Source organism: Aricia agestis, chromosome 13, assembly GCF_905147365.1.
Source record: "Aricia agestis chromosome 13, ilAriAges1.1, whole genome shotgun sequence".
Lineage (NCBI taxonomy): Eukaryota > Metazoa > Arthropoda > Insecta > Lepidoptera > Lycaenidae > Aricia > Aricia agestis.
This window is the reverse complement of record NC_056418.1, coordinates 1,491,225-1,506,540: the sequence shown is the minus strand read 5'-3', so window position 1 is coordinate 1,506,540 and position 15,316 is coordinate 1,491,225. Positions and strand designations below refer to the sequence as shown.

Below are 15,316 nucleotides of genomic sequence, written 5' to 3'. Positions count from 1 at the left end.
TTTATGTCGGCTCATGATGGACAAACATAGGCGATAACAAACTTGTAGAGGGCCATATTTGTCTTGGCAATTAATTTGCCAATGATCGACGTCGTTTGTGTTTATTATAGTTGCAAAATATTTGTGGTAATAATGGTGTACTTTATGAACCAACTAGCGACCCGCCCCGGCTTCGCACGGGTATAAAATAAATTATGGCCTAAGTCACTGAAAAAATGATTAAAATCGATTCAGTAGTTTCATTTTAAATAATTTATATTAATTACTACCCGTGGCCCGCATTGGTCGGTACTGCCGCAAAAGCTACTTACGTCCCGCAATTTTTAAATCTGTAATATCTTCGATATATGTATAAATGAATATTTATCGAATATATATTAATATATTCGATAAATATTCATTTAAAATTAAAATCGTAATAATTATGCTGTAAAGGGACATAATCAATAATGTATTTAAAGTATTTAATTGAATAAGCATTATTGCCGTATTGGTTAAAATCGCTTCGAAAATTAGCCATTATTTGAAGTTAAAAGTAAATGACAAAAAAATATGTTATTGTGGGATATATCCATAAGAGATATACTTATACGTGGGAGAGCCATGCTTCGGCACGAATTGGCCGGCTCGACCGGAGAAATACCACATTCTCACAGAAAACCGGCGTGAAACAGCGCTTACGCTGTGTTTCGCCGAGTGAGTTTACCGGAGGCCCAATCCCCTACCCTATTCCCTTCCCTACCCTGCCCTATTCCCTTCCCTTCCCTTCCCATCCCTGCCCTCCCCTATTACCCTATTCCCTCTTAAAAGGCCGGGAACGCACCTGCAGCTCTTCTGATGCTGCGAGTGTCCATGGGCGACGGAAGTTGCTTTCCACCAGGTGACCCGTTTGCTCGTTTGCCCCCTTATTTCATAAAAAAAATATGATATACCATCGCGGAGTTTTCTGTAGACCTTTTCAATGTGACAATTCTGTGGCATTGGTAGCGCCCACTTCGAAACGGGCGTAAATCGCAATATTTTAATTTCGCCATAACTTCTAAACCAAAAGTCCAATTTTAATCATTCAAAGAGCAAATATAATCTATATAAACTGTACTTAGTGATGAAATTATTTATTTTGATAAGGATTATTGGCATGAGTAAAATAAATGCGTTTAAATGTAGTCCAAAAAAAAATCAAGATTTTTAAATAAAAAAATGGTTTTTGTGCCTCACTTGACATAGATAGGTATATTGTGTCGCAGACATTTTTGTAGATATTTATAAGACCTACGTTTACTTAGAACATTGTATAGTTCTATCTTTTATAGTTTAGGCAGCGTACGCAAAACTGAAATATCTTACGGAACCCTATATTCTCCAAAATAAAAAGTAGCCTATGTTAATCGTAAATAATGTAGCTTTCGAATGGTGAAAGAATTTTTAAAATCAGTCCAGTAGTTTTTGAGCCTATTCATTACAATTAAACAAACAAACAAACAAACAAAGTTTGCCTCTTTATAATATTAGTATAGACATAGAGGGGCCGTAAATAATAATCATCTATGTATATAGAATATCAACCTCTTCAAAGTTGCGATTATAACATAATATTAAGGCCAAAATTATTTTTCTTTTCCATTATTCCATTTTGCAAAAAAAAATAGAGACCTAGTTAGCTGATATTATGTTATTTAAACAAGTGATCCCCCAACTGGTTCTACAAACTATTTGTATGTCAGTGTGTCTGTCGTTTAGAAACAAGACACGGCTGTTATTCGAGCGGCGGCCGGCGAGTTGTTCCGGGAACTATTCTAGCGCTAGCTAGAAGTGGTTTGGTCTAATGTTCTAGATGTCTATCTGGAACTTGATAAGTACAGTGTCAATTATAATTGCAAAGAAATGCAGTTTAAGTACTATCAACAATAAAAATTTAGGTACAAATATCACATATCCAATATTTGTGACCAAAGTGAGATTTTGGGGTCCCAGATTGTTGGTGACGGTACACACATTATATCTGTGTTGTTTAACGGTTCTTGTTGGACCATGATGTCAGATAAGCACATGATCGCGAAGCTGTTTATATCAAGGTCGGCAACGCACCTGCAGCTCAGAAGAGCTACTAGAAAATACTGCGAGGACACTCGCACTCGGTAGTTGCTTTCTATTAGGTGACGCATTTGCTCGTTTGCCCTCTTATTTTATAAAAAAACATGCATAATTTCGATCATGGGCAATCATATAATATACCCCTCTACACCACTAATCGCTCGTCCATCATGCGTCGACGCGGAGAGACGTGGAGACTGGAGAGGCGACAGGAGGTGTGTACTCACGTGCGGCCTGTGATGCGTGTGCGGCGGCGTGTCATCGCGCTCGGCGTCCGGCGGGCACATGTCGAGCGGCTCGTGCTTCACCTCGTCCATCAGTCGCGGCGACGGCGACGAGCTGCTATTGCTGACGCCGTTGCCGTTGTTGTTGACGGCGCCCTTCGTGGAAAAGTCGTGGATCTGGTCGTTGTTGTTGTCGTGGCGCGCCCGCTTGATGTCCGGCGAGCTCTCGGCGCGCGACAGCCGGCGCGGCGGGAGCGTGACGCGGCGCTGCGGATACAGCAGCGCGTCCTCCAGCTTCTCCGTGTAGGAGGGCGTGAGCGGCGGGTGCGGGGTGTGCGGGGGGTGCGCTGGCAGCGGGGTGTGCGCGGGGTGGGGCGGCGTGTGCGGGGAGGGGGCGGCGGTGGACGCGCGCGCCAGGCTCTGCAGGATCGGCTGTGGAAGAGACGGATATGAGTATACGTTAATGGAGAAACTAGTGTAATAGAGGAGTTCGTAATTTTGTTAGAAATCTCATATTTCACTTCTTTACATGTTTCATTACTTGGCGCAAGGGACACTATGCGATTCATAGCAACTTGTGTCGACTTGTAGATGAGCTATTATGCCTATGGGGTATAGGCATAATGACTTATCTACAAGTTCTTCTCCACCACACTCCTATAACCCGGTCAAATTTTACTACTCCTAAGCTACCCCATCTTGCCCCCCGCTCCAATAATTCTGATTAGTATCAACTTACCCCCTGGGCGTCATCGTTCTGCGTGAGACCGGAGACGCGCAGCACCTCAGCGGTCTTGAGGAAGGAGGAGAGGCTGCGCTGGTGCACGTTGACTTCCCCGTGGTAGATGAACTCCACCAGCGCGTGCAGGTCCGTGAAGGCCACGTCCTGCAGCACTATCACGGGGTGCTTGCATGGCGTCGACTGGGGGAGAAAGAGAGAAAATATTAGAACGTGGGGTTATGGGGTGGAATGGGATCGGCTGTGAGTAAGCATGGATAGTTTAGTGGTGGTCTGTGGTTGGTGAGAGATAAGGAGAGAAAATCTGTTAGAACATGGCAAAGTTTTGGGGTGGAATGGTGTCGACTGTGTGAGAGATATAGAGTATGTTAGTAATGTGGTTGTTTTTTGCAGGGGCAAACGAGCAAACGGGTCACCTGATGGAAAGCAACTTCCGTCGCCTATGGACACTCGCAGTATCAGAAGAGCTGTAGGTGCATTGCCGGCCTTTTAAGAGGGAATAGAGTAATAGGGGAGGGTAGCGAGGTAGGGGTAGGTGTAGGGTAGGGTAGGGGTAGTTAGGTAATTAGGTAGGTAGGTAGGTAGGTAGGTAGGGAAGGGGATAAGGTAGGGGATTGGGCCTCCGGTAAACTCATTCACTCGGCGAAACACGAAACACAGCGCAAGAGCTGTTTCACGCCGGTTTTCTGTGAGAACGTGGTATTTCTCCGGTCGAGCCGGCCCATTCGTGCCAAAGCATGGCTCTCCCACAGTTGTTTGAGAGGAAAAAAAGCTAGGTTGGTGCTTGGTGTTGTTAATGGCAGAGAGTGATATAGTTTAGTACTTTGGTAAATGGTGTCGGCAGTAAAAAACAAATAAAGGTTTTTAGAATTGGACGTCAGCTAGAATTGGACGTCAGCTGAGAAAGAGTCAGTGCACTGGTGCTATAGTGCACACATAGGTGCTAGTGCAGCACTAGGGATTGCAATCCGGATACTTCGAAATCCGAAAAATCCTGATTCTTCGGATGATTTGGGCCTACGAAAAATCCGGATTTTTAGTTTTGAAAATCCGGATCTTCGGTTTTTTCGAATAGTTGGTAAAATTATGAAAAATAAGCTTTTACGTAGTATAAAATTAATTTAGATGTATTGTGTAGCATCTGACATACAAATTCACATTTGTTTAAAGGCGCTATCACAAATTTGCGCGCTCAAGAGGTACTTATCTCAGTACTTCGTATGTCGAATATTGCATTGTTTAGTTATTTGGCGGTTGTAAATTGTGTATTAACATTTTAAATGTTATTTTAAAAAAGAACGTCATTTTTTAATATCTTGTGAGTTTATTTTACTATACATTTTACTATTTAATAATATGCCTGCAATCATGAGAAATATACAATAATTATTCTTTTAGGATGTTGTCAGTATTGAATAAAATGGTTTTCTATAAAATCTTCTGATTTTTAAGTTTGTCTAATGAAATAAAGGAAAAGGGTTTATAAAATATTAAATTGTTGATTTAAAGTTTAAAGAATTATTTGAAGTTTTTTTTTATTCTGTACAATAAGCCTATTGGGGCAAATTTATGCTGGGCAAAGGTTCCCCTAGGATATTCCACTTATCTCACTCCAGCGTCACTGCTGATATGCCTCAAAGGGAGAGTTTGCAACCGTGTGCTAGTCTAAGGTATTTGTAATAATCGGTTGCTCACAAGAGAGCCAAGAGATGATAGTTAATAAAAATATATTCATCTTCTCTGACAGTCAAGCTGCACTTAGCACTGCAGCAGAAATTTCGTCCAAATTGGTTCTAGATTATGGTGAAACGTAAAACATGTTGGAAGAGAACAACAACTTCGACTAGTATGGGCCCCGGGTCACATTAACGTCTTTGGTAATGAAACCGCTGACGAGCTGGTTAGGCTTAGAGCTGAGAATCTCATATACGGTCCAGAAGCGGTCTGTAAAAACATCTCCCATTACTCCTGGCCTTGAACATTCTAAAGCACTAATTCCTGGCTTTTACAAAACTAACCATTAAAACTTACTCTGTAAAGATAAGAATAAAAATCTTTACGTTTACAAAATAACTAGTATCCAGTAATACTATATATTACGATACTAATATATAATACTATATACTACTTCACTCAGCAGCTGTAGCTGCTGCAGCTCAGGCAGCTGAAACTCACCTACTCTACTATAGAGGAAATTCCAACCACCAATTCCAACCACATCGTTAAATTTATGAGGATTAAGTAGTCACAATAGATCCTCAGGAGTCATGGTGATTTCAGGGCTACAGTAACCTGCCTTCAGATGAAAAAAATGCCTCCAGGGCATCGAGCTATATTTTCCTAGGCCTAGGCTAGATACCCACTCTGTCGATATCCAGCCTAGATGCATGTGGATAACACGAGGTAATCCACATGCGCCGTCTTCACTCCCACGTCTGAGATGTATTTTTTGTTTTGTCGAGAAGACTTACTTCCAATTACTGCGATCCATTGCGGCAGGCCCCGAATTGGATTTTTGTAAATTAGTCAATGACCTAGTTAGGACGAGTGAAATACACATGTCAACGAATCTGCGGTTCCCTGAGAGGGGTATGTCTTCCTTCATCAGCTTCTTCATGGACTAGTTTCTCTGTATTTCCTTGTCTGTATCAAAATAAACTAACTAGCCCAAGTACGTCTACCTCGACCTTACATCTCGTGCTGTTGGTAATTGATTGTGCTTAAGTTAATTTTTATTATCTGTATTCGTAGGAGCAAAAAGGGCTTAGTCGTCCATAAAGCGGAAATCGTTTAGGATTTTATTGTTAACTTAAATTCCACTTATTCAAATATCTTTAAAAAAATCAAGATATTTTTAAGTTGTTAATAATGTCTTAATTATCAGATATTGTTATTTTAATTTCTTACTTCATCACGCCCCGCCCATGTGAAAATCACTAACTTAAGAAAAATGTTAATTGTTTTAAGACGTCTGATATTGCGCTTTTAAAATGAATGTTTAATAAAGAAATAACAAAAAAAATAACTCGCATTTAAAGCTATTAATCAAAAATATTAAAAAAATGTCATAAAATTCGGATTATCCGGATAATCCGGATTTGAGCTTGTCAAAATCCGAAAATCAGGATTTTTAAAAAAATCCGTTTTTTGCAATCCCTATGCAGCACCAAGGAAAGTGTAGAGCTTAAGTGTAATTTAGTTATTTTTACAAAAATACACAATAACTACATAGACTAAGTTTAGTTATTTTTGTCTAGAAAATAGTATTTTTTTAATAAAGCCAACTCCAGCTACTTTATATAGTGACCTTCAGTCTACGAATAATAAGAACTAGGAAACGTAACCCATGCTATTGCCGCTTTAAATTTAGTTCCTTTCGAACTGTCATGTAACGTCAGCTTGATACCGCTCAAGGCCACCTAAATATTGCAAATGTATTGAAAGTGTACCTAAAGGTACACATTTTTGACAAGTATTGTAGAACATGTTTTTTGATGGAGTTACTTTTCCTTAGTTTTTATTATTCGTAGCCTTCAGTTATAAAAATTAGATCATTTTAATTAAAAATCAAAAACACTTGCGTACACAACTTTCTGTTTGTTCAACGTATCGCACGAAACTAATGCGTAAATTCAGATCTGGCTTCGCAGTCAGGTTGGCCGAGTGGTCTAAGGCGCCAGATTTAAGCTCTGGTTCCCGAGAGGGAGCGTGGGTTCGAACCCCACACCTGACATTGCGGCTTTTGTTTTATAACTGCTTTATAAAACCTAGTTTTCATGTTTGCTGAAGTGGCTGAATTTTTAGCAAATAAAAATACTATGTTTTGTAGAATAAGTAAATGATGGTAAGTATATATTTTACTAAAATTCTATATAATTTACTAATTCCTAGGCACTAATATAGAAGACATTTACCACGTAGATTTTTCAACGCTCTAACCAAGCGCTAGATGGCTCAGTTATTTTTAACAGTCTTTCTTAGGTTCTATGTGTTTCAATTGTTTATTGTGAATTATTCTTAGAAGCATTAAGCAAGTTATGAATCAGTTTTTGTTTCGAAACGTTATGCTGATCTCGTGTTATCATTGTGTCGTAATTTATAAGGAGAACAATCGCGGTGGGGTTCCGCGAAAAATGGAAAAACCTCGTTCGTTCATTACAAGACTTTCGGGAGTAATAACTTTTATATTTCATGTCTAGTAATTTATTATGAGCAAATAATGAAGAAGTTAACAATTGCAATGATCATCATCAACATTATTTTATTCCTTAGTTAAAAAAGAAAATAAGTGTGGTTCAGACTTACTAATAAAATATTGTCAGTATGCAAACGTTGTTTTGTCCTTATCTGATACTATAGAAATGTCGCTTGATAGATCTCAAAATATGATATACATAAATGAACTAAATAAAAATAATATTAACTTTATGGCCAGTTCCTGAGTTTTTTGACAAGATACATCATTGATTGGTCAATGTATTAGGATCAATTCAGACCGCAATGTGACGCGTAGATGCGTTTCTAAATTTGTATGGATTTGATAGATTTGTAAGACGTCTCAAACAATTGAAAACTGTCAATTCAGTACAAATTTAGGAATGCATATCTGTAACGCGTCGCATTGCGGTATCATTTAACCCTTAGACGTTAGCCAATCAAAAGCTATTAAACTCCTGTAGAAAAAAACTTTTCCATTCCATCAAGGAATTCAGCAGAAACCGTACAACTTGCCGCAAAAATGTAGCCTATATCCTAATCGTGGTTTTTACATCTGTGCCAAAGCACACGCAAAACGCTTCAGTAATTTCTGAGATTAGATTGTTCAAACCGACAAACAAAAACTTTTTAATACAATAAAAACCTGCAAACCTTCAAGAAGAGTTCTCTCTTAAAAGGCCGGCAACGCATCTGCAGCTCTTATGATGTTGCGAATGTCCATGGGCGACGGTAGTTGCTTTCCATCAGGTGACCCGTTTTTTTTTTAATGAAATAAGGGGGCAAACAAGCAAATGGGTCACCTGATGGAAAACTGCAACTTCCGTCGCCCATGGACACTCGCAGCATCAGAAGAGCTGCAGGTGCGTTGCCGGTCTTTTAAGAGGGAATAGGGTAATAGGGGAGGGTAGGGATGGGAAGGGAAGGGAACGGAATAGGGGAGGGTAGGGAAGGGAATAGGGGGATTGGGCCTCCGGTAAACTCAATCATTCGGCGAAACACAGCGCAAGCGCTGTTTCACGCCGGTTTTCTGTGAGAACGTGGTATTTCTCCGGTCGAGTCGGCCCATTCGTGCCGAAGCATGGCTCTCCCACGTTTGATCGTGTGCCCCCTTATTTTATAAAAAAAGCAATAGATACTCACTTTGAGTAGTTCTCTGAAGTAGGGGCTGCATGCTGACAATACAACCCGATGCGCTTTGAGACTTTTGCCGTCGCAGGCGAGCGTCACGTCCACGAAGTCCTCGTCATCGCGGAGATTCTCGAAGGCGGTGGTGATGCTGCTCTGGTAGTTGTTCCACCGCAGGCAGAAGTGCTGTGTGTCCACCATGGTTAGCGCGACATGTGTGTTCTAGATCTGTTGGCAAAAACGATGAGCTAGTGTGAAATAGATGTTTGGGGAAGGTTTATCTTTTGAGTATAATAAATAAAATATGTTTATGTTCAAAATAGGTATTGTTAATACACTTTTTGAACGTGCCTACCACCGGTTCGGGACTAGCCCGGCGAGAAGAACTGGCGTAAGAAACTCGCACGGGGCCACCTTTTACCAAAAAGACGGGGAATGTTATTATGTATTGGAGTCTATGAGCTTTTCGCTCACAACCTCCATTTACCTCTTTTGTAAAAATAATATTGTAATCAAAAGTCGAATTGGACTTAACAAGTATTAAAGATTGCGGCTGCATGTTTCACCCTGTAAAATTTTTGAGGTATGTATAGAAAAATAATGATAAACCATTCTATGATATCTTCAAACTTAGTGAGAGCGCTTTCTATGTCTGATCCGAAACCGATCCGAACCATGAAAGGACAAAGTAGACAAATTATTTTATAACAGCTAACAAAATCCAGCTTGGGATATCTCACTGATCTGCGTCTTCAATGAATCTATTTTTTTAATAAAAAGGCAAATGAGCAAACGGGTCACCTGATGGAAAGCAACTACCGTCGCCCATGGACGAGATCTCACTCACGTTAGAGGAGCTGCAGGTGCGTTGCCGGATCAAAGTTATCGGAAATAGAACGAAAGCGCTCTTATCCATAAACTAAAAGTAATCAGAGTCAGTAACCAAAGTCCTTTCGTTAAAAACGATGACGAAATTCGTTATCGAAATGTATGGGATTTGACATTGGTCTTCGAAAGTGAAATGTCATTTGACGATGACTTATGTCAAACCGCACACATTTTGATAACGAATTTTGTCATGGTTTTTAACGAAAGATACTTTGTTTTAAAAGGGGGCAGGATCAATAATTTTCGCACGGCCCCGTCCGCCTCAGAGGAGACTCCGTCGACGAACATCTTTATATTTGAAAAACAAAACGTCAGTCGTTATTTATTTCCAATAAATCACAACGTATCAAATATGGAACGAGAATAAATAATAAGCGTGATCTATGCTTTGGTATCTCTGACCTGATTTTTAATCATTGTTTTTTGTACCTATCTGCAGTCTATGTCATTATAAATTGCGATTTATCACCCATCTCGACTTATATAATCACTAGTTAATGCCCGCAACTCCGTTGTGCAAAAATCGCGTGGAAACCGCACATTTTTACGCGTTAAGAAGTAACCCATGTCCTTTCCCGGATCTCAAAGTATATCCTCGTACTGGGTTACGAAAGTAAGGTTGGTTTGCACCAGAGGCGTGGTTAAAGTTAAAGTTATAGTTACCTATAGTTAAGGCTAAATTTAACTTTAACATTAACTTAACCTTAACTTTGACAGGAGAAATTGACAGATGACAGCTGGCCCAACAAGGTTATAAATGGGCGGGGGCGCTGCTGGTAAAGGAGAACTGTCAAAAATGGCGTTTTTGTATGATGACAGCGTTAGTTCCTTTTTTCGCCACGTGCATTTAAAACCTTGTCGAGCTCTATGGTTATGGTTAATTATGGCGTCTTGATGGCGTCCATTTTTAACTTTAACCAAATATTTGACATTTTGCATTGTAGTTAAAGTTAAAGTTAGTTGGTGCAACCCAACCTAAATGAGCATTCTTTGCACTGCGCACACACATGACCTGACATGACCCGAGACCGCGCGTAATTAGTAATAACATATTCCTTGTTTTGTAGGTTAAATTATAAATCTGATGTCATTACAGAAAATATGTGGTTTACAGTGTTTGAGGAAATTTGACAATATTCACAATTATGCAATTATTATAAAAGGTCAGTTACACCGATCTAAATATGGCAAGTTATGATTAGCTTATTAAATCATAATCATTATTGGACACTAAGTAAGCATATCGTGTGGGTGTATTTGTGTTTTTCCGTCGTTTAATATGATAATTGTTATTTGATAAAATGCGAAGTCTTGGGCATCACATAGTTCAGTGGTTCTCAAACTTTCGTTAATCTAATCTGTGTAATTTTTGACGAACCGAAAAAAAAAGAATGTATTGTCATTGAATGAATTACCTCCGAGCTGCAGGTGTCTGATGACATCTTTAAAATTTATTCCAGAAAAAGGTACGGTGCCCGCGCGATAAACGAATTCCTGTGCAACGGGGTTATTCGTCATTTAGGTTAAGGGGGCGACTAACCCTAAATTGACGATTTTAAAATTAATTTTTATACTTGAAAATAAGCCCCGACTTGTTTCATTTTCTAAACATAGATACTACATTATATTTCCAAGAATTGGATCTAAGCGAAAACATTGAGACACTGACCTGGCGGATTTTTAAAACTATATTTATCGAGTTATTAAGAAAAAACTAACTTAGCGATGATTCCGCGTCGTCCTTTTTACCTGGCATATGAAAGACGGGCGTGAGTGTGAAGAGAGAAGGACGATGTTTAATTTTTTGGGTTAGTCGCCCTCAGAAAAAACTAACTTGGCGACGATTCCGCGTCGTTCTTTTCCACCTGGCATATGAAAGACGTGCGTGAGTGTGAAGAGAGAAGGACGATGTTTAATTTTTTGGGTTAGTCGCCCTCTAGTAATTTAAAAATTTGTATAAAATTCTTTGCCTCCTTATTTTGGTTATATCTTAGCGATGTTTTAGGCAAGAACTGTAAGTACTATCAGAGAAGTTGATGCATAGGCAGATGGCGGACCAACATAATTTGGAAATTGTGTGTCAAACCCAGCCAACAGATCACGACTAACAATGATTTGTCAATACAATCTGACCAAACGACGTAGGTCCGTCAACTGTCTATGAATAATATAAATACTTCGATGGTACATTTCAGTGAAATTTTTCAGATGGCTCTAGTGTTTACAAACTATAACAGGATGGTGTACTATCATACTATGTGTTGTTTAGTCGGAGTTTTTCAACAACAATCACCTACTGGCCGTGCTGGGTCCGGTGTCAATTGTAGAGCTAGCTAGCTATATGGCTACTATACGTGTGTATAGTAGCCATATAGCATAGATATAATCTATACATGTTAAATATATAGTAGATATAGTCGCCCATGGACACTCGCAGCATCAGAAGAGCTGCAAGTGCGTTGCCGGCCTTTTAAGAGGGAATAGGGTAATACGGGAGGGTAGGGAAGGGAAGGGAAGGGAATAGTTGAGGGTAGGGAAGGGAATAGTGTAGGGGTTAGGGGATTGGGCCTCCGGTAAACTACGGAGATGCCGTAGTTTACCGTTTATAGAGTATTATGAACTCATAATTTGAAAGCTTCAAAATTATAATAAAAATACAGCAATAATCTTCAGCATATGAACCTACCTTTCACCGTTATTAATTTTCTATTTTTGTATATTAAACTCATGAGAATAATAAACAAAAATTGGAAATTAATAACTGTAATTAGCTTCCAAAGTAATACCAGTTTGTTTAAATTCAAGCACACACATTCACTATCTTCCTTGTATTTACAAATTACGTTTATTTGAAACACAAGCCAGTAGATCGACAATTTTAGTTCTATATATTCGCCATTTGAATTTTTAGGTCAATTTTGAACTAAGATAATTAAAAAAAAATAGGATTTTGGTGAGATCTCAGTAACGCGGCAAATGTGTGGTCAAAGTCGTTTGCTCAGGGGATGACCTCAATTATAAATGCGAAAGTATGTCTGTCTATTACCTCCTCACGCCCAAACCGCTGAACCGATTTTGCTAAAAGGTATAGGGATGCTTTTAGTCCCGAGAAAGGACATATTATGATACTTTTTACCCTGAATAAATACTCGGTACTCGCGCGATAAACGGATTTTGGTGCAACGGAGGCGTCATTTACAAAAGATAGTAAGGTAAATGACTAGTAGATTGGACAGTACCAGTCATTGGAAAAAACACAAAAATACAATATTTATTAATGTCGCTTTAAAAGTTTCCTGTTTTTAAAGTAAAAGAACGCCTGTTTTTAAAGAAAAACAGTCAGTTTTTAAAGCAACATTAATAAATATGGTGTTTTTGTGCTTTTTCCAATGACTAGTACTGTCCAATTTACTAGTCATTTATCCTACTAATGCTTAACAAAATACTGTAGTCAAAATATCGTAAAAAGTTGGAATTCCAATATACTTTTTATAAAAACTAAGCAGAAGTCATTCAGTATAATCCGTTACCATAGAGTATAGAGTATAGTACACACTAGAGCCTGCGAACAAAGCGAACATACCACTTTGCAAATCTCAGCATTCAATGTATGAAAAGCCCTCCCCTACGCGTGGTACAAGGCACACGCTGAGCGGTTTTATTATATTTTCATTTATCGTTGAGATACTCAGACGCTTTTGAAGTGTAGACTCTTGTATCTTGGTTTTCTTGTATTCTTTGAAGCAGGATTAGGATACGAGACTTTTGGTCACGTAAATGAAGAAATGTTGAGAAGTCGGTCTAATAAGTTTTTTTAAATAACATAAATTTTATCTCCACTGTATTCTTCTTCATCAACTTCATGTAAAAACTGTCGGTACGCCTATTTATAAAAATATTCAGAATAATGATTACTATACACACAGGGTTATTTTGTTGAATCGTATTAAAACTTTTGATTTAACTTCACGCACAAATCGTCGCTAGGACAATTTATAAAAATACGAATAATGTTTTAAAAACATCTACACACAGAGTATTTTTGTTAAATCAAATAACCTTGACTATTTTCTCTAGATTTTTAATACACCTGACTGAAATTATATGCGTCCACGCGAACGAGCGGTTTGGCTCCTAAGCCGCAAAATCACAAATGGCGCGGTCGCACTGTCATTTACATACAATTCGACGGGTGCAAAGTAAAAAGAGTCATCTACAAAACAGCAACTTTTCAGGAGAGCGCATAATAGGAAAAAATGCTCCCATTTTGTCAATTTCCGATCAAATTTATTGAAATTTTCATCATTGTTTCATTATTTATTAATGAATCCACATGTATATTTAATTTCTTCTAATTATGTTTAATTTACGAGATATTGTAGTTGTCTGCATCTACATTGCGCTTGAAAATATGACAACTGAGTTAACTACCACTTGGTCGTTTCTACGTGGGAATCAAAAATTATATTTATTAAAGTATTTTTACCGACTACTAGTACGATTATCAGTAACTACGTAAAGTGTAACACTTTATATTATTAAAATTATTATTAAAAGTAAGTTATATTATTAAAATATGTAGTTAAACGTTTTACATCTTAAACACACCAAGTTCAGAACATAATTGCGTAGATATCTTTTTCTACGTTGTCGATTCGGTGCAAGGTACACGATTTAGAAGGAAGTTAAAATATGAAATACTAGCTTTTGCTCGCGGCTTCGCTCGCGTGGAATTTGAAAATCGCGTAAATTGCAAATATTCCCGTAAGCTCCCTTAGAAACATGATGTTTTTCCAAGACCAAAAGTAGCCTATGTTATTTTTCATCCTTTCAATTAAGTTTATGCCAAAAAACAATACGATTTGTTTCTTCGTTAGAGCGTGAAGGAAGGACAAACAAACAAATAAATAAATAAACATATTTTCCCATTTATAATATTAGTATGGATATACTTAGGAATCATTCATTTACTTTCGTAAAAATCGTATTTTCTCACAACAAAAATGAAATTCTGTGTCAATACTTTAATTATTTTAAACTAATTTAAAAATTATTCAGTATCATTATCAGTACAGGAACTATGTTGTAAATGATTATAATTTAGGCAGAGGCTTATTAAGTCTTTGTACTTGGCACTTGTAAGCATGATGGGTTCATTATAACATCATAAGCATCGCCGGACGTTTTACACCATCGGAGGGGTACATACGATTTTTTAGAACACAAAATGAAATTTTATTTCAACGATTTCTCAATTGCTTCTCGTGATCACAGAGATCCCAAAACCGGTCAAAGATAAGTTAATAGAAAAACTTCGCGAGAACTTGCAAATGCCGGGATATGATGTTACGCAGGTTGCAATTTACCATTTCTGGACTGATGTAATTGTTTACCTAAATTTTGTCGTAATTTACGTCTCGTATCAATACACGTGTCTTTATTTCTCAATCGCCTTTTCTTTAGATCAATATTTAACTGACGTCTTTTTCTACCGTTTAACGAGGAAGGCGTAGAACATTCACTTGATGCCTCCACTGCCGAAGAAGCATCAATGGTGTTGTCTATAGAAGATTTAAAGTTTGAGAGGGACAATATACTCGATGGCCTGCTTGAGTTAATAAACTCAAGCAGGTCATAGATTATATGAGATCAAAGTATCTGTTTAATAAAAAAGAATATATAATATTTTGATCTAATACTGATAATGGACGCGGCGGACTTGAAGTGATGAACTGTATTCTGAGGGTGTTGGCGTATTTGTTAATTTGCTGAGATCGACAAATTTTCAAAATCATTTTATATTTCAGACTGAGAGTGAACTGGTGTGACTGGCCTAGAGTATTCAGATCATGGGGACTTATCTTACAAAGTTAACTTATATTCATTTGTCTTCATCGGTGACACATCAAGGTTTTCTATAAGATGTTCAATAATTTAATCGGGCAACACAGTATTTTGCTCGATAAATCTATCACTTATGTTCTGGAAACTTTCAACTTCTTTAAAAAGTCGTTTTGGACTTTCTGAA

At 38.1% G+C, this 15,316-nt stretch overlaps 1 protein-coding gene and 1 non-coding gene across 6 annotated transcripts in view; one reads left to right on the top strand and one right to left on the bottom strand.

Moving 5' to 3' along the window:
• Positions 1-15,316, bottom strand: part of LOC121733221 (broad-complex core protein isoforms 1/2/3/4/5) — a 46,659-nt gene that overhangs the window by 9,529 nt on the left and 21,814 nt on the right. For all 5 annotated transcript variants that reach the window (XM_042123408.1, XM_042123409.1, XM_042123411.1 and 2 more), the window contains exons 3-5: positions 8,416-8,628; positions 3,058-3,240; positions 2,322-2,750 (exon numbers count right to left, since the gene is read on the bottom strand). In XM_042123408.1, coding sequence (XP_041979342.1) covers positions 2,322-2,750; positions 3,058-3,240; positions 8,416-8,601 — 798 coding nt within the window. In that variant the 5' untranslated portion in view covers positions 8,602-8,628. The remainder of the gene's footprint in view (positions 1-2,321; positions 2,751-3,057; positions 3,241-8,415; positions 8,629-15,316) is intronic.
• Trnal-uaa lies at positions 6,707-6,790 on the top strand. Its single transcript has one exon. It is a non-coding gene; the product is annotated as a tRNA-Leu (tRNA).